Source organism: Parasteatoda tepidariorum, chromosome 9 (genome assembly GCF_043381705.1).
Source record: "Parasteatoda tepidariorum isolate YZ-2023 chromosome 9, CAS_Ptep_4.0, whole genome shotgun sequence".
Taxonomy (NCBI): domain Eukaryota; kingdom Metazoa; phylum Arthropoda; class Arachnida; order Araneae; family Theridiidae; genus Parasteatoda; species Parasteatoda tepidariorum.
Genome location: NC_092212.1, coordinates 89,241,780 through 89,261,554, shown reverse-complemented (window position 1 = coordinate 89,261,554; position 19,775 = coordinate 89,241,780). Strand labels below are relative to the sequence as shown.

The window sequence follows — 19,775 nt, the reverse complement described above, 5'->3', positions numbered from 1 at the left end:
ATACTGACAGTTCTTTAATCAGAAAAAAATACTGAGAGATCATTGTCAGATTTTTACCAAGTTGTACAAAACAAAAGTATTGAATTACAAATTAAAATAAGAAGAAGATTTTTAAAAATATTTAATCGCATATTAAAAAATTCGGGCTACAATAACTTTAACGTGCTCCCATGTATTAAACAATTAATGTGCAACAGATATTCAATTGTTAAGATATAAAACTTTAAAAAGGTTGCTATTAAAACTTACATAGTAGCACACAAAATGTTCAATGAGAAAATTGAGGTTTGTCTGCTGCAAGCACCAGAGAATAGATATTTACATTTTAAATTTAAAATTTACAAATGTGTGTGTAAATATTTTCGTCCAAAATCAGTGGTTTAAAATATTAAATCGGTGTATTTCTTCGATAAATTTCTGATACACACATGCTAAATTATATTCACAAACTACAAAAAATTGAAATAAAAAAAGAGCAATGTACATGAATATTTTTGTATTTGAAAAAATATTTTCTTGGATGCAAAACCTGAGAAATAAACTTTTTTTGCACCGTTGGTATGTTAAATTTCACAGAAACGAAGAAATTAGGTTTTTATTAACGAGAAAAGTATTTTAAACCCATATAGAATTTTTACGAAAATTGTCAGCAAAAAAATGACAACTAATATATCTCAGTTCGCGGGCCATAAAAAAAGACTTCGCAAGACGGATGCGGCCCTCGGGCCGCCAGTGGGAAACCACTGATGTATAAGGTATCCAAGTTTCATTTTTTTAAAATTACTTTAACCAGGGCCGTCTTAATAGCAAGCAGAGCCTTCGGGCATGGAAATGGTATCGCCCCTTTAACGTGTCATTCTCTTTTAAAATAAAACTAAAAAACTTCACATACATTTAATAAAGCATTTTTTAAGACATAAAACAATTTTAATAAACTTTAAAAATAATTGTATCGCTCCAAAAACACTCCTATATCAAAAAAAGCATTTTTAAACTATGCATATTTTTAAAAAAATTGAGATGTTTGCCAATTGCAATTCTCAAAAAATATTTAAATAAATAAATTTAAATAATATATATAATCTTTTCTTTTGCTTATTTGTAGTTGTTCTGCTTTTGTTTTGGATAATTCTAACTATTTACAGCGTTAGTAATACACAAAAATTCACATAAATCATGCTTATTTAGAGAGTACGAAAATCACACTTTGAATAACTTTTGATTTAATGATCGGAGCTTTAAATACTTGTGCATAATCTTAATAGTTCAGGGATGCAAAGCAAGCAAGTTAATTTGCACTGTTCATATTTTTAATTGCGAAATCAAAAAACCTGCATAATCAAAATTTAGACACAAATTGCCAAGTTTGAACGAAATCAATCAAATTGTTCTTAGATAAAAAATTAAAAAAAAAAACTTCATTCATAATTTTTATTTCAAAAATTAGGCGATTAATTATGCTCAAATTTCGAGCTTCGTCATTTTTACTAGTGCTCGACTTCACGAGCAGGTCGTCGGGCTACCGAAGCGGGGGTGCCATCCCCTCCGAGGAGGATCAAAATTGTGATGGCATGTCTTCGGATCATCCTCCGGGATGTTTCCCGTCGCCAATAGCCCATTGTGCAGCTCTACTGCGACGTAAATTAACAATAACAATCGTCATTTTTACTGACATAGTTTGAAAAGGTATAGATTTTAATGTAATTTACAGTTCAAGATTTTTTTACCATAACTGAATAAAATTACTGAATCAATTGTTCAAAAAATGTTTAGAACAAAGAACTTTTTCCGGATAAATTATCTTGCCAAAGACGTAAAAATGTGAACTGAGCATTAAGAAACCCAAACTTCCAATCACACTTCCTGCCTTCCAGATTGTGTCCAACTCTTTCCTCGTTCACTGAATTATAGAAGAATATTAAAGGTCAAAAGTCTGAATACGTAAATAAAAAGTACGTTTATTGAAAAAAAATATTGCTTTCGTAATGTAGTTGTTGTTGTTAATTTACGTCGCACTAGAGCTGCACCATGGGCTATTGGCGACGGTCTGGGAAACATCCCGGAGGATGATCCGAAGACATGCCATCACAATTTTGATCCTCTGCAGAGGGGATGGCACCCCCGCTTCGGTAGCCCGACGACCTGCGCGCGAAGTCGAGCACTTTACGGTAGCACAGTTTAACGAGGACCAATACCGCACACCCTCGGTCCCTACGCAGACTGATCCAAGTGGTCACCCACCCGCACACTGACCGCAGCCAGTGATGCTTGACTTCGGTGATCTGCTGGGAACCGTGTCTTAACGATCAGTCCACTGCGGGACCTTTCGTAATGTAAAATATAATATACCTGAATTAATTGGCCTTTTTAGCACTCTCAAATCACTAAGATTGAGTCCCAGTAAAGTAATGAACCGAATAGTCTAATAGTTACTAAAAAAGTATGTTTGATAATCAGAATTATATTTGAATAAGAGTATGATATCCAGAAAAAGTAGTTTTGCTTCATTCATATTCTAAAAATTTAATCAATGACTGATTTTGTAAATTAAAGAAATTTCAATTATGAATAATTGTTTACATAGATCTAAATAACTGCAAAATTATTGTTTGGATAATTTGAAAAGTTATAGTTTGGAAGTGAGCAGTGTTTGAAGGATTTTACCTTCAACACAGACACCTTTGTTTGACGCTAAATATATTTTTTCTCTTACTTTGACCAAAATTAACACAAAATTATAAAAAGTATGAAAAATATGTTTCATAAATATTCTGAGTTAAATAGATAACGTCTGACTAACATTTTGCTTCTCCACTGCATTTGGGCGAAGTGATCCTTAGGTCAGTAATACCCAAAAGCTGGTCTGTCAGGGTCTGAGAAATAATGTTATTTTTATCCAGCCATAGTTATATCCAGTCCATAATTTACTTAATATTTTGATTGTTTATATGAAATTATTTATATAAAAGTAGGAAAATTTCAAAAAATTTCAATTAAATTATATTGATTAAATTAAGAATTAAATATGCATTAATGTTTCATAATTATTTCTCATCAAGACTTTTAGTTCAAAATAAAATACTAAAATGAAAGGATATAGATTATCTTTCTCGCATAAATAATCTAGACTTTTATTACATTTTCCCATTGAAAAACTACAGTTTTATTCTATTTCAATATATACTAATTTTGAAACCAATAGCAGATGTATGTTTTATAATCGTGAATTGTGAGTAATGCCGATTTGAAAAATCTGACTTTGAGAACTGAGCACAATGAATATTATGGAATATCAAAAAAATGCAAATCAGTTAAATTAGAAAAATAACGCGATATATTGTTAAAACATAATATTTTTCTGAATATATATCAAGATATGTAAATTCCGATATAAGCCTGCATATGCAGGTAAACAACACTTTAAATAGGGATAACACTTTAGTATAGGGATATTTTAAGTCATTATATACAGTACAATTTTTAATTGACTTTCATTTTTAACAAAAGTATTGAAATAACTAAATAGTATATAGAAAAAAATACTAAATAGAATGAATTGGATCATTAAGAGCACTTACTTTATAGCTTTCACAATTGAAATAGTTTGTTTCAGCGGGATTTGACGTCATCTTAAAGGGTTACCAAAAAATAAAGAAATTTAGCCAATTCGAGACTCCTTTCAACCACATTTTAATATTAATCGCCCCATTTAAATATTTCTTCATTGTCGCCAAATATCTTTTTAAAAATAATTAATTTTCTCAGCTTCTACTAAATAAAAATAGTTGAAACTTTAGATGTTTAAATTGAAAAATTTGCAGATTAACATAGTATAAAAAGTTTCATACCTTATAATAATTCATTATTTTTTCATCCTCAATTTAATTAAATAATTAAAAATAATAAGTGATTGTTAAAAAAATGTTAGTTTTATGAGTGGGTTTTATGAATTTAATGAGTTTTATGATTGGGTAAAATTTTTTTTAAATTGCATAATTAGTTTTAAAAATATGACTAAAAACGCAAAAGTGAAATTAACATTAAGGGGTCCAAACTTCTAATGGTTCTCCTGAACAAACTATGGGGACCACATTTCCCAGATTGCGGCTACCCCCTATATTTTGAAGATTAAGAATCCAAATATGCAAAAAAAATGCGTTTATTCAGAGAAAGTACGTTTTTGTGTCCTATTTCGTAACTTAATTAAAACTTAGCACTAAACAATTAGCATATTTGAGGTCACCCTCAGAAAGCATTAAGATTGGCATCTCTCAAAGGTAAGAGAAAATCTGATTATTAAAACGACAGTTATTCAGGGTGATATCTTTTTTCTGCTGACTGTACAATTAAAAACTGAAAAAAAAGATTTATTGATATAATTATGGTAGACAAAGGAAATCATAATTAAAAATTTCAAATCAAAATAATCAAGAAAGAAGATGAAATTACTAATGACGATGGTTTCTATAAAATTTTTTTTATTTAAATTGAAGATTATATTATGAAAATATTTTTATTTGTAAATTGAAAACTTTAAGCCCTTATGGGTTAAAAAATGAAGGGTTTTTGGTTTACACTGTTTCTTTATTTATTTAAAACTAAAACTAAAAATCGAAAAAAAAAAAGAGAGAAAGAAATTGTCATGAATTTGAAATAATTATACCATTAAAGATATTTCAGATAAATATATTTTAATTATTAATTAATATTTTTACTAAAGAGTACAAAGTATTCACTTTCCTTGAATAAAATTGTTATCAAAATACTAAAAAAGAAGAATTGAATTATGAGTATTTACAGTTTATTATTCTCTTTTATTTCTACCTTGAGTATCAATGATTGTATGGGGAAGTTCAAAAAGTACGAACATCCCGAAGGGGCGGGGATTTGCTATTTTGTACAGTTTTGTGCGATGGGGAGGGGGGAGGTATTATACAAAGTGCGTACATTATAAGCATACACCTAATTTAAATTTGACTTTTTCCTACACGTGTATTATACATATGTTTGTTCCTGTATTTTTTTTTTCACACGGCGACCACTTGTTAGAATGAGTAAAATCAGTTCTCAAAAAAAGTTGTCTCGTAAAATAAAAAATTGAAAACACCAAACTAACTTTTTCTGTTACCGGATGAAGACATCCTCCTACAATCACAGCACTATTATTGTTTAAATAATTTAAATGAATAAATTATTTTGAATAAATATTTAATTTTATTTAAAACATAATAATTTCAATTTTTATGAAAAAGGGGGGTAGATTAATAAAATGTATGTACTCTAAGGGAGTAAGACCTTATGTACGGTAATGTACGAGGGGGGGGGGGGGTTNGGGTCTCCATTTTTGTGTACGTACTTTTTTAACTGCCCCTATTATAATGGGTCTCTCTCAGAGAAGATTTAACTTTTACGAGTTTAATATAATTAAATTATTATATTATGGGGATATTTATTATATTGAAAGGGGAGGTTTTTTATTCCTTCCCTAACATCTGAAGAGTTGTTATCCTTTCTGCAATTATTGAAGTTATACTTCTTATGCGACTTCCAACAAGGTTGCGTTAAACGCTTAACGCTACATTTTTATTTTCCGGGAAATCACGTGGTAGGATCCAGTTTTTCCTCATTCATTTCCATATTGTTTTGGTTCTCACTAGCATAAAAATAATAAAAGTCATAAAAGTACTCTCAAAACTCAGAGCTATGAGCTTTAAGCAGACAGCTCACCGCACTTAACTGTTCTCAATACTCAAAAAGTATTGTTTTTCTATAAATATTTTTTTAGTTTGTTTTGATACACATATAATTTAATAGGGTAGTATTATTTTATTTTCAAATTTAGAGGATAACAATTGTAAAAAAGTGAGTGAAAACAATGCGACGGATTTAAAGTTATGTCAAGGTACGTCTCTTGTGAATATCAATTGATTGTTTCTCTTCTGAAATTACATTATGACGCATTCACATACATTATTAATACAAATACATTTTCCAGGGCGAGACGATGAGGCAAGCACTTCCACTGGTTCAATATTACCGTGATTACAGAGTACGGAAGCGAGCGGAGCAGGAAAAAGAGTCAGTGAATAGAACTAGTGATCCTTCGACGACTGCTGATTCTTCTACAATTAACGTCGCAGGTTACGTGGTTTAACTTCTTCAGCGCGGAGGGACTCCACGTATTATTTTTTTTTTGTTTAGTATTGATTCAGCATCTGAATTCAAAACATCGATTAAGTTATGTTTTATTCAAATAAAATTAAGAAGTACACACGGTAAAATTGAATAGTTAAAAAGGTAACTATAAATTTGTAAAATAAAATCATATTTTATTACTAAAAACGAATGCTGCAAATTAAATTTTTAAAAAAATTGTGTAATCTTAAAATAATATTTCCCCTACATTAAGAGAAATGTGATTTTTTTTTTCAGAAAAGAAAAAAGAACAGGAGGCGTCTTATTACCCTTTCGGCAACCGATAAAACATGGTTCCTCCAGCTCAGTTTAGAATCAAAAACGGTTCCGAGATAAGTGTAGGAATCAACATTTTCAAGTGTAGTGCCAGAAAAAGAGAGATTTGGTATAATAGATCGATGCATTATTGAGAAAGTATGAGTGGCACATTTATTTAGATTTACTACCATATTAGTTTCCTTACACAAACGACTGAGGGATTCCAGTGCGAAATTGAGTGTAGTCTCAACAATTGATTTAGAGACATTTAATAGATAATCTACCTCCATATGTTACAAAAGAAGTCGAAAAAGAGCATAAAAACTGAATTTCCTGGATTTTCCCAGTTTTTTCAAATTTTCCCAATAAAAAAAAATATTTCTTACAAGCAGGACCCTCCAGAATATCGAAAAACACATAAATAATATAATTTAAAATAAACAAAAAAAAATTTTTTTTGTTGAAAATTTGACTGTCCCTAGGGATTCGAACCCAGGACCCCTCCCTCCAGCAGTGAACTTACTTGTCTGGTGGCCTACCATACAGACCACGGTGATACGTCAAGCCTACCACAGTTTCACTTCAAAAGCTCTCTCTTTTCATCTTCGCAATATACCTTTAGGGGCCCACTGTGAAGCAGGCATGGGGTGTTTTCTGTGTGTGAAATCCAGCAAACAAAGCGTAATGGAATAATAAAAAAATAAAATGGCTCGAGAAAGGTTCAAATTTCAAGACCCCCTAGCTCCCTTTAATATCAAGGTAAAATTTTCAAACTCGGACCCTAAGTAGGGGTCCACGCTCCAAACAAGGCTGCCGAAGAAAATTTTTAAAGGCCAATTAGGGGGGTCACAGTGGTCCCCTAAAGGTATCTTGCGAAGATAAGAGGAGAGAGCTTTTGAAGCGAAACTGAGGTAGGCTTTACGTATCACCGTGGACTGGAAGGTAGGCCACCAGACAAGCAAGTTCGCGGAAGGAGGGAGGGGTCCAGGGTTCGAATCCCAGGGATGGCAAATTTTCAAAAACTTTCTTTTTTTTTTGAAGTTTATTTTAAATTATATTATTTTTTTTATGTGTTTTTCGATATTCTGGAGGTTCCTGCAAGTAGGGAAAAAAATTTCTAATGGGAAAATGGGAAAAAACTGGAAAAATCCAGGAAAATCAGGTTATTTACTCTTTTTCGACTTCTATTGTAAAATTTTGGATATTCTAGCATGCATGGGATGTCTTCTGTGTGTGAAGTTCAGCAAAGAAAGCGTAATGGAATAATAAAAAAAAAGAATAAAAAAATAAAATGGCTCGTGAAAAGTTTTAATTTCAAGACCCCCTAGCTCCCTTTAATATCAAGGTATAATTTTCAATCACCGACCCTAGGTAGGGGTCTATGGTCCAAACAAGGTTGCTGAAGAGAATTTTTATAGACCAATTAGGGGGGTCACAGTGGGCCCCTAAAGGTATCTTGCGAAGATGAGAGGAGAGAGCTTTTGAAGCGAAACTGAGGTAGGCTTTACGTATCACCGTGGACTGGAAGGTAGGCCACCGGACAAGCAAGTTCGCTGAAGGAGGGAGGGGTCCAGGGTTCGAATCCCAGGGATGGCAAATTTTCAAAAAAAAATTTTTTTTTTTGTTTATTTTAAATTATATTATTTTTTTATGTGGTTTTCGATATTCTGGAGGTGCCTGCAAGTAGGAAAAAAAAATTTAAATGGGAAAATGGGAAAAAACTGGAAAAATTTAGGAAAATCAGCTTATTTACTCTTTTTCGACTTCTATTGTAAAATTTTGGATATTCTAGCATGCATGGGATGTCTTCTGTGTGTGAAGTTCAGCAAAGAAAGCGTAATGGAACAATAAAAAAAAAGAATAAAAAAATAAAATGGCTCGTGAAAAGTTTGAATTTCTAGACCCCCTAGCTCCCTTTAATATCAAGGTATAATTTTCAAACACCGACCCTAGGTAGGGGTCTATGGTCCAAACAAGGTTGCTGAAGAGAATTTTTATAGTCCAATTAGGGGGGTCACAGAGGGCCCCTAAAGTTATCTTGCGAAGATGAGAGGAGAGACCTTTTGAAGCGAAACTGAGGAAGGATTTACGTATCACCGTGGACTGGAAGGTAGGCCACCGGACAAGCTAGTTCGCTGAACCAGGGAGGGGTCCAGGGTTCGAATCCCAGGGATGGCAAATTTTCCAAAAAAAATTTTTTTTTTGTTTATTTTAAATTATATTATTTTTTATGTAGTTTTCGATATTCTGGAGGTTCCGGCAAGAAGGAAAAAAAATTTTAAATGGGAAAATGGGAAAAAACTGGAAAAATTCAGGAAAATCAGCTTATTTACTCTTTTTCGACTTCTATTGTAAAATTTTGGATATTCTAGCATACTTCGGGTGTTTTCTGTGTGTGAAGTTCAGCAAAGAAAGCGTAATGGAATAATAAAAAAAAAGAATAAAAAAATAAAATGGCTCGAGAAAGGTTCAAATTTCACGACCCCCTACCTCCCTTTAATATCAAGGTATAATTTTCAAACTCGGACCCTAGGTAGGGGTCTATGGTCCAAACAATGCTGCTGAAGAGAATTTTTATAAGCCTATTAGGGGGGTCACAGTGGGCCTCTAAAGGTATCTTGCGAAGATGAGAGGAGAGATCTTTTGAAGCGAAAGTGAGGTAGGCTTTACGTATCACCGTGGACTGGAAGGTAGGCTACCAAACAAGCAAGTTCGCTGAAGGAGGGAGGGGTCCTGGGTTCGAATCGCAGGAACGGTCAAATTTTCAAAAAAAATATTTTTTTTTTTTGTTTATTTTAAATTATATTAATTTTTTATGTGGTTTGCGATATTCTGGAGGTTCCTGCAAGTAGAGAAAAAAAAATTTTAATGTGAAAATGGGAAAAAGCTGGAAAAATCCAGGAAAATCAGTTTATTTACTCTTTTTCGACTTTTATTGTAAAATTTTGGATATTCTAGCATGCATGGGGTGTTTTCTGTGTGTGAAGTTCAGCAAAGAAAACGTAATGGAATTATAAAAAAAAGAATAAAAAAATAAAATGGCTCGAGAAAATTTCAAATTTCACGACCCCCTAGCTCCCTTTAATATCAAGGTATAATTTTCAAACTCGGACCCAAGGTTGGGGTCTATGGTCCAAACAAGGCTGCTGAAGAGAATTTTTATATTATAGGCCAATTAGGGGGGTCACGGTTGGCTCCTTATGGTATATTACAAAGATGAGAGGAGAGAGCTTTTGAAGCGAAACTGTGGTAGGCTTCACGTATCACCGTGGACTGGAAGGTAGGCCACCAGACAAGCAAGTTTGCTGCAGGAGGGAGGAGTCCTGTTTTCGAATCCCAGGGACGGTCAAATTTTCAAAAATTTTTCTTTTTTTTTGTTTATTTCAATTTATATTATTTTTTCCCTCATTTTAAAGCTTTTCGTAATTCTATTCTAGATATACATACATAGTAAACTAGGTTCACGTTGTGTACCGCCTATCGGGTCTATAATTATTTCCTCTGGTAGGGTACATTACACCTAGGTAATATAATAAGTGGCCCGATTGAAATATTATAGGTTAATATTAAGGGCATATGTAGTGTCGTTTGTTAACATTGAAATGTGTCTTCGAATTTCCTTGTTTTAATGCACTATTTCAAATATACATAGTGTACCCCCTATGGGGTCCTTAATTATTTCATGTGGTAGGGTACAATATTACCCTGTAATATAATACTTGGTCCAGTTAAAATATTATGGGTCAATATTAAGGTCCGATATTGGGCATTAAGTTAACATTGAAAAATGACTTCGCGCTTCCTAATTTTAAAGAATTTAAGATGGCGAATTTCTTCATTTTAAAGCTTTACGAAACTCTATTTTATATATACATACATAGTAAACTTTAGGTTCACGCTGTGTACCTTTTCATGAATCGTAAAATTACGCGTTAATTTAACAATTTTCAATAATAAAACTTCCAAGAATATTATTAAGCCTGTTCACACATCACCTCGAAAGTATAACATAAGCGGAGGAATACATCGGAAGTTTTCTTCAGGTTTTAGGAAGCTTGTTATTGTTTACATTCATTCACCCATCCATAGTATTGAAACAAACCTCATTTTTCTTCTTCATTTAAAAAACATTTTTTTATTCCTTAAAACGAACAGCTTAAATTTTTTTTCTTCGAGTTTTTATCAATGCTTCATTTTTATATTTTATCTACATTACAAAAGTGGCTCATAATCATTCACAGATATTTTTTTAAAAAAATTCTTATTTATACATTCAGGGGCTTGTTTAGAAGAAATTTGGGTCCGTTAACAAAATATTTTAACTTAAAAACGGACCCTTCACAAAGTAATTTATCTTTTAATCGGACACTTCACAAATTTGTTTATCTTCATTATTGTTTTCTTTATCGAATAAACCCTTCCCAGGAAGGGGGGGGGGAGAAAGACAGATGTAAACGAACTTAGTTTTGTCTTTGGCAGACGTTTCTTCCTGTATTCGTCCGAAATTAATATCCTGCGTTCAACAGTATAGGCTAAATACCAAATATTTGTATGTTGCATCTCTAATTTAATAGCGGCAATTGCTGTATATTTTTTAAATTTAATTTTTTTATTTATAATTTTACAGTGTTGAGTATAATCTTGTATGTCTTTATAATTTAAAAACTCATTGAAAAAGATTTTTGCAATAACAAGATCCTATTTGCACAATTTCACAAAAACAGGACCCTGGTTGAAAGAATGTGACTTAACGTTTATTCTATATTCATAAATTACGAGTCATTTTTTCACAATTTTACAAAAAACGGACCTTTCACAAAATGGCTGGACAGATCCCTGACATTATAATTTGACAATTTTGATATAAAAAAATTTCTCAGTTCAAGCCGGATTTTTGATGCAAGATTCTTATATAATTCTGCAATTTCGATACAAAAATTTTTTTTCTCAGTTCAGGCCGGATTTTTGATGCAGGATTCAATAGTAAAAAAGCTGAAAAAAAGTGATGAAAAGCAAAAAAATTAAAATGCAAGATGTAGTTAAAAATTTCATCCTTTATTTGGGCATAAAATATTTTACAAAATTGGAAAAAAAAGTAATCTGTGAATAAACAGAATAGCAACACAATCAGATAAAACAAATTGAAAAAGAAATCATATATTCTAAGCATTAGCACCTTTACAAATAAAAACATCGAGAAGAAAAAACAGTTCCAACACAAAATACATATGGATTTCAATCCCTCTACCAAGTAGCTTGAATTATTTACTTTTGAATGCTATCTGTTTTTATTTATTTGTGTTTATCTGTATTCATAGAATAATTAATTATAATAATAATTTATATAAATAGCAATTCATGTAATTAATTAATGATAAATCATAATAATAATTCATAGAAATAATAAAAATAATTCATGTAATAATATGTATAATAATTCATATAAATTGGTGAGGAAAAATTAATTTTTAATATAGTAAATTTATTTGAAACATAAATAAAAAACAGAACCTTTTTGCTGTATAATTATTATTATTATTATTTTTTTGTAAAGATAGTTTCTAAAATTATGCACTTTTTAATGACATATTTCAAATCTACTCATGCTTCTGAGTTAAAATATAAAACCAAAAAAAATTTACATGTAATTTTTTTTCCCATAATAAAATAAAAAAAGTTGTCAGAAACTTAAAATTGAAAAACAATCATATAAAAGAAAAATTTTGAAAATTTATCTTCGTTAATTAAGATTTATTTTGCAAAAGGCATATCGTATGTATTAATAAAAATATGGAAAATACTATGGAATCTGTGATCATTGGTTTCAATCTACAGTCAAACAAAATGTATACTCCTGTGCCTTGCTACACATGTATAATGTTATTTTTTGCAGATATAGTGAACCAAAAAAAGCGAGATAGTTGGATATTGTTAACTTTATTCTGTCTTCGACTGATTTATTTTCTTCATATTTTGAAATTTCTACATCAAAATAAATACATATACCGATTTTTAAAACTATTTATAGCATGGAATGTAGCAATAAGCATTTTTTCTTGTTTGCTTCATTATTGAATGGGTTCAGCATTCAAAGAAGCCGCCCTCTTCCAATGTCTGGCCACAAGTGATTCAAGTCAAAGTCGATGAATTTGCTAAGCAATTGGGTGAGACTACTTTTATGTGCTCGAATGGTTAGTTAGACAGGTTTAAAAAAAGCGGAATAACATAAATTCAGGAAAAATTATCGGAGAGTAGGGAAGTGTTTCCCTATCTGATGTTGAGGATTGCTCATCAGCTAGAAATTATTAAATTTTTTTAAAAATAAAATATACAAGAATTTTTATACATAAATGTGATTAATGATTTCTTGAAACTTCAGAACCGTGTTTAGCGAAAAATCCAGATGTTTTCCGGAGCACAATCATCTCTGACTATAGTGCAGGGGTGCCACTCTAAAAANAAAAAAAAAAAAAAAAAAAAAAAAAAAAAAAAAAAAAAAAAAAAAAAAAAAAAAAAAAAAAAAAAAAAAAAAAAAAAAAAAAAAAAAAAAAAAAAAAATAGAAGTTTTTAACGATTGTGGGACCCTGTCAAATTTCATCCAATGATAAATGTTGTTTTATTGAAATAGCCAATTGAAAATTAAATATGAGCCGTTAAAAATAACAGTTATTTTTGAACAGATTTTATTTTGAAACTTGGGTTAGACACAACACATTATTGAAAAGTAAGCACTGCAATCTGTTTTAAAAAATTCAATTATTCAGCAGATTTGAGATTCAAGAGATTCAGATTTATTAAAAATGCGAACAACCACCACAACCTCAAAAATATAACACAGTTATTTAAAAAAAAATTTAAAATAGAAATTGCAATTTTATAGATTCTGGGATCTGAGACTAAACAAAAAACAGAAGCATTTTAAACAACTAAAACCAACTCATATTTTGATACTAAAGAATATAATTTTGCATGATATAGTTTAACAATATATCATACCTAGCCAAATTATTAGACACACTGTATAGAGTATCACCTGATAATTAAGATTTTACATAGAATCTAATAGTGTGTCTAATAATTTGTCCAGGGGCTGTAGATATAATTCATTTTGTTATTTAAAAAAAATAGTTATAAATTTCATCGTTATTTGACATTAAAATAAATTTCCCTTCTATCATTGCATACTATGCTCAGTTGTTAATATTTTAAGTTCATCCAAAATATCTGTGTTCTGAATATAAAATCCCAGACCTTAAATAATAATTAAATAATCAGAAAAAACAAACAAACAAATAAGTAATGAAAGAACAAATGGCTTATAGTCTAAGCATTGGGTGACAGAGAATACAGTGAATGAAAACAATCTGCAATTATTACAACTCTCAATTAAAAAAGAAAAAAACATAGACATAAGAGTGTATCATGAAAAACAATTTTTTTCGATATTCAAAATTTTGAGAGCATAAAAAGTTTTCGCTGTAGTTACATACTCTCCAAAAATATTTAGGTCTTTTAGAATGAGCCTAAAGTTAAGCTCTTTTTTAAGCTCAAAAACATACATTAAAAAATTTTTCAATTTTTTAAAAAATTTCTCTTCAAATCATAATACAAATATTAGTTTTTAAGTTAACAAATGTACACAGGGGTGATTGTGATCCCAACTGAAAAATCCTGAACATTTCTTGAGTAAAATCATTAATGACACGTTTCAAAAAATTACCGTCTTTTTTAAATTTAAACCATTGATATTTTCACAACATGAAATTCTAAATAAATTACATGCAGCATAATTTAAATTAATAATTATGTATAAGTTTATTTTTATTTCTAATCACATTTATTATTCTACCAGAAAAAATAGTTTCAAATGGAAGAGATGTCAAACATAAATTCTAGTTCTAATATTTTTATTTATAAATGTGATCAATAATTTCTTGAAACTTCTGGACTTTGGATTTCCAGAAATTTCTGGATCGCGGTTAGCGAAAAATCCAGATTTTTTCTGGAGCACAATCATCTCTGCGTACAGTAACAGTCGGGCATGAGATTAGAAAATACTGATCAACCCAAATCATGAAAGAAAAAAAAAAGCATGTGAAACTATTTTGCTCAAAATGTAACCATTTAAATTATTTACATATTTATTTGAAGTTTTTTTTTCTGCATATGTATCCATTTACCAGGAATTAGTATTTGGTTCCCTCTTTGTCACCTGACTTTATTACACCACTTTTGGGAGAAGGATGGGAACAATTCCGAGAAAGATTGCCAATTGGCGATCATATGACGAAAATATCGATATTAAACATTTAAAAAATTTGATGGAGGCAAGTTTTACTTAATATATTTTAAACTTATTATTCTGAGTATTTATGGTAATAATTAGGCTATGTAACAACGTTATGCATAATGATTCTTTTTATATGACCATATACACCTGCTATTGAAGAACTTCTTCCCAGTTTCATTACAAATTCACTATTCCAAATAGAGGGAAGCGGTTAAGAAAAATAAATACTCAATACAGCATTTTCTTTCATTACATTAAAGTTTAGGAAGTTAGGAAATAAGTAAGAAGAGTCCCATGTGAAAATATTATACTTAAACTTTCTGTAATATATACTTAAATATCTGGAATCTGCATAGTAATCTAACCTATAGATGGAAAATACCTATAGTTGAAAATTGAAAATACAGTTAAACCTGAAAAACAATTATTTCTAATTCAGATTCCAGGTGACCTGAATAATAAATTTCATACATAACTTTTCAAAAAAAGTAATTTTCTTTCTAAATCTTAAATTTTTAAACTTAAAAACTAAAATTTGTAACATGCTTTTGCTTTGAAAAAAAAAATTAAAATTTTAAACTAGGGGTGCGCAAGCTTTTTAAGTGAAGGGCCACTTGCACAGCAGGTAGATAAACAAAGGGCCGCATACATATTTAGTCATGTCTGCGGCAAATATGATAATTTTTATAAAAACATTAATGTTCTAAGCATTAAATATTTTTGTCAGAAAACTTAATAACATACTTCAGAAAATTAAATACTTTTAATTATTTGAATTTATTTAAAACTAAAACAACCAATACTTTTTTTTAAAAAAGCTTTTTCGATTTTTCTCAATAATTAGTTTATTTACTAATATATATAGGAGAGATATAAATTCTTACAGAATGAAAGTGCTAAAAATATACATATTTTATAGAGTAATATAAATTTGAATGAAATATTTTAACTAAATAAAATTTTAAAAAAAACTAAATTAAAAGGAAATTTTTTATACATTCAGAAGCTCCTGCGGGCCGCAGAACATGTGCATTCCTATTTTAACCAAACTTTTTAACCTAAATAAAAAAAAACTTTTCACCTAATAATAAATAAACGATAAATAAAATTTTAGGCCCGTTGTATAAAATCAAAATACTTTTTTCAATAAGACTAAAAATTTTTTTCCAAATAGTGAGAACTATTACATTGTCAATGAAAACTTTTTACAGTCTTGAAATTTTTATATGATTATATAACATATATTTTCCATTTTTGTACACAAATGATGAGCTGATACATAGATGATATCTGATGAAAAATATACATATTTCATTCAACAGATGAGAATGTCTGTTCTGTATCACAAGAAGATATTTCATATCTAACAGGAACATCATCAGTACACAACTGGTACTTACACCCGAATTAGGATGCTCTTCCTGTTCAGTGTATTTTTCACTCAATTTCAGGTCAAGGTAAGGAGGATTCAGCTCAACTTCAGGCCAGGCATAGCCCAGTTTAAGATTATGGACAGGACTGGACTTGATATCTGTGGAAACAATTCAGAACAATTAATCTAAAATCTTATTCAGGATGTGTAGTCGAATCTTTCAACAACAACAACACCTTTTAAGCACTATATACATTAACAACTTTACATGATTATGATAAAATAACTAGTTTCTGACAAATAACTCTTTTCTTGATTATATTAGCCACCATAAAAAGATTTCGGTTTGATGCCAGAGGGTGGAAAATGAAGCTTGAAATTAAGAATATCTTGCAAAATGCAGCAGAATTGCACAGGAGATAGCAATAATATCACTGATCCCAGCTCACATGCGGACTTCCAAGTATTCATTAAACATGTAAAAACAGGGTTCCTACTCTTTTAACAAAGCAAAAATTAAGCACTTTTAAGTATTTTTTTGAAAATTAAGGACTTTAAAAATAGTATAATTGTTTATCATCAAATATACATATGCCACCAGTGACAGTGCAAAAGTATTACCTTTTCTAAAACAAATCAATAAATAAAAAAAAATAATAACAATTTTATTATAATATAAGCACTGATATAATTGTACTAATTAACAGGGCTCGCCAACGAAGTACCAAGTAATTTTAGAAAATCCGGGTCAGATTTTTTAAAAACATTTTCAGATTATTAAAAGTTAACGCCATTCAGATTGTAAAAGTTAACGTATGAAACTAATCTGTATTCCATTTTCAATGATTTCATTGAAATTGAATTGTAAAATTAAGCGCAGAAATTAAGATTTGCTATTTTTTAATGCATATTAAAATTGAAAAAAATTAAAAACAGTATATTAAAATGCAATGTTAACTGCATAAAATGATTATTAAAATCTAAGGATCTTCTAGTTGAGTAGATTTAAATTTTTATGTGACAATCTGGTCATCCTTAGGAAATAAAAATAATAGAGTAACAATCTATAACTTTAAAAAAAAAAATTGCATTGCAATAAAACAAATTATAAATGGATACCAAATATTTCCAAATACTTAACTTTCTTGTTAGAAGCAAATTATGCTTTCTCATATTAGTATTTTTGAAGGAAAAAAATTGAGGTTTTATCAAAAACCTAATAAACCCAAGGTTTTTTTTAAAAAAAAACCTAGGTTGGCTTGGATTTTTCAAACCCTGTTTCTTACAGATCTGCTTAATTTTTAGTACAATCATGAATTTTAAAAAATGATATGCTTTCTATAAATTTTCAGTTACTTATTACACATCGAAATATTATACAAATTTATTGAATTCTTCAAGATTTTAGGAAATATTTTTTGTTTCAGATTGTCAAATATAAGATATAGATAAATATATTAATGAAAGGACATGCTTTCTTCCTCTTGCCAGTAAAGCGCCCCCCCCCCAAAACACACATTAATTGTTGTTTCTCTAGAATGCTTTACCCCCAATGCATGGTCTAATTCTGAGTGATAAAAGAGCAATATTTCGTTTTAAAAAATTGGGCTGAAAAATTGTTCCTATCAACTAAAGCGATGCTAAAAAATTAAGGACTTTTAAAAACCTTGTAACAAAATTAAGTACTTTTATTTTCCAAAATGAAAATTAAGCAGTTTTTAAGGTCTTTTAATGGGAACCCTGAAAAAGATTGGAGCTTTCATACCCTATGAAATTACGGTTTGACGAAGTAGCCTGTGGTTGAATAAATTGTGAAAACGTTAAATAGAACAATGCGAAAAGCGCGCTTTTGCATAATTTGTGTCGAGAATTAGCATGGTAAAGAAAAAAAACTCCATTTTCAAAAATGGAAAATTAAGCACTTTTTAAAAGCACTCAATGAAAAAAGCACCTTTAAGGGCTCTTAAAAAACGAAAATCGAAAATAAGCAATTTTTAAAAACGCTACGCACGATGTGAATGATACTTATTTAAAAAGAATCGAAAACAAAAAACATATTTTTAACAACAAACCATCTTAAAAAGAAACTAACAAACATATAAATAATCCATATCTTGTTAAATTTATTCCATATTTGTTAAGTTAAATCAAATAGAATAAATATCCAAAAAAATATAGCTTCTAATTAAACAACATAAATAAATAAATGAAAAATATATAACATTTCATTAAAAATAAATAAGTAAATTATCCTAAAATAAGAAGTAATGCTGCGGGAAAAAGAAAAATAAAGGAAGAACTTATTAATCAATAAAATAGAAGATCAAACTTTTAACAACTAAGTCACACTAAAAAATAAAAAAAAAATACATCACCCTAAATTAATAAAATATTATACAAAAATATGTTAATTAATTGAAATTAAATCATATTTAATCAATTTCAAAGTTTTTAAGAACAGAAGAAAAATTTAAAAAAATTCAATATGCTAAAATTTTCTATTTTAAAAACAAATGAATTGAATAAAGATGGAACCAAATCAACGGGTTGAAAAGGCTCAGAAGTTGAACTGGGCAATATATCGATGAATAGCGAAATATTGATAAAGCACATATATCAGCAGGCCGATATAATGACTTTCGTTTCAGAAGATGCATCAGAAACCCGATTTATGACACCGGTATAAAACAACATACGCGGTTTAACCTGCGGGGATCCTTATGTACGCTAACGCTGTCACTGAGCTGACGAAGACGATTTTTATTTTGTCTAACTGCGACGATGTTGTAGTGTCTAGCTACAAAACAATGTTAGTCTTGTGATATTAAACGACAAAGAGTGAATTGAATCAGAAATATAGAACGCTATGCATAGTTTCTTTATGAACTATGCATAGCGTTACTTGAAGATTATTTTCAGCAGGACTTAAGTTATTTTACAATCGCTGCACATTTTATTACGCTGGGGTTAAACGTTTCTTGTAAATTATTTTCAGTCACACTTTAGCTATTTAGCCACTGTTTTGTTGTGCATTATTTCGTCACTTTTTTTCCTTTGTCTGTTGGGATTTAAGGATTCTTGTCAATTACTATTACTTTGCGATCCTTGTGCAATCGCTAATATCTTAAATTTTCATTCTGAACTCAATTTACTGATGATAAGAAAATATTAATAAAAAAATATTCTTTATTGATTTTTTTAATTATTATTTTTCATTTTAAGCAAAATAATAAAATCAGGGTATTTTATATTTAACTTGTAATGAAAAGTAAGTTTTTTTAAATTTATTTAATGCACGTAAGTATAATAATCTGATTATTTTTAAACCAATAAATTTTCAGTCATATTTAATTATGAAAAAATTAAAACAAAGCCTACATTTATTTAATTTGCATTTAGTTTTGAAAAAATTAAAGCAAATTGTATGCTTGTTTTTTTATTTTCTTTTCTTATTTTATAAAAATTTGGGCATTAGTTAAAATAAATAATTTTTTTTGTTGATTAAATTAAAAGTTAAGAAACGTTTTGACGCTTTTTAATAATTTAACAATAGTACTTAAAGTATTTTTTAAAAAAATTTCTTAAAATTCCTTCAATACTTGTTTGTTTCATAATTTGTTAGATAGTATCATTTTATAAATCTCTAGTCAATTATAAATC

General features: G+C 29.5%; 1 protein-coding gene across 2 annotated transcripts in view; it reads right to left on the bottom strand.

Annotated features, from left to right (window-relative positions):
* Positions 1 to 12,906: 12,906 nt before the first annotated feature.
* LOC107449329 (WD repeat domain phosphoinositide-interacting protein 2) overlaps positions 12,907 to 19,775 on the bottom strand; it is a 39,885-nt gene continuing 33,016 nt past the window's right edge. For both annotated transcript variants that reach the window (XM_043054053.2, XM_043054054.2), the window contains one exon: positions 12,907 to 16,274. In XM_043054053.2, coding sequence (XP_042909987.1) covers positions 15,949 to 16,274 — 326 coding nt within the window. In that variant the 3' untranslated portion in view covers positions 12,907 to 15,948. The remainder of the gene's footprint in view (positions 16,275 to 19,775) is intronic.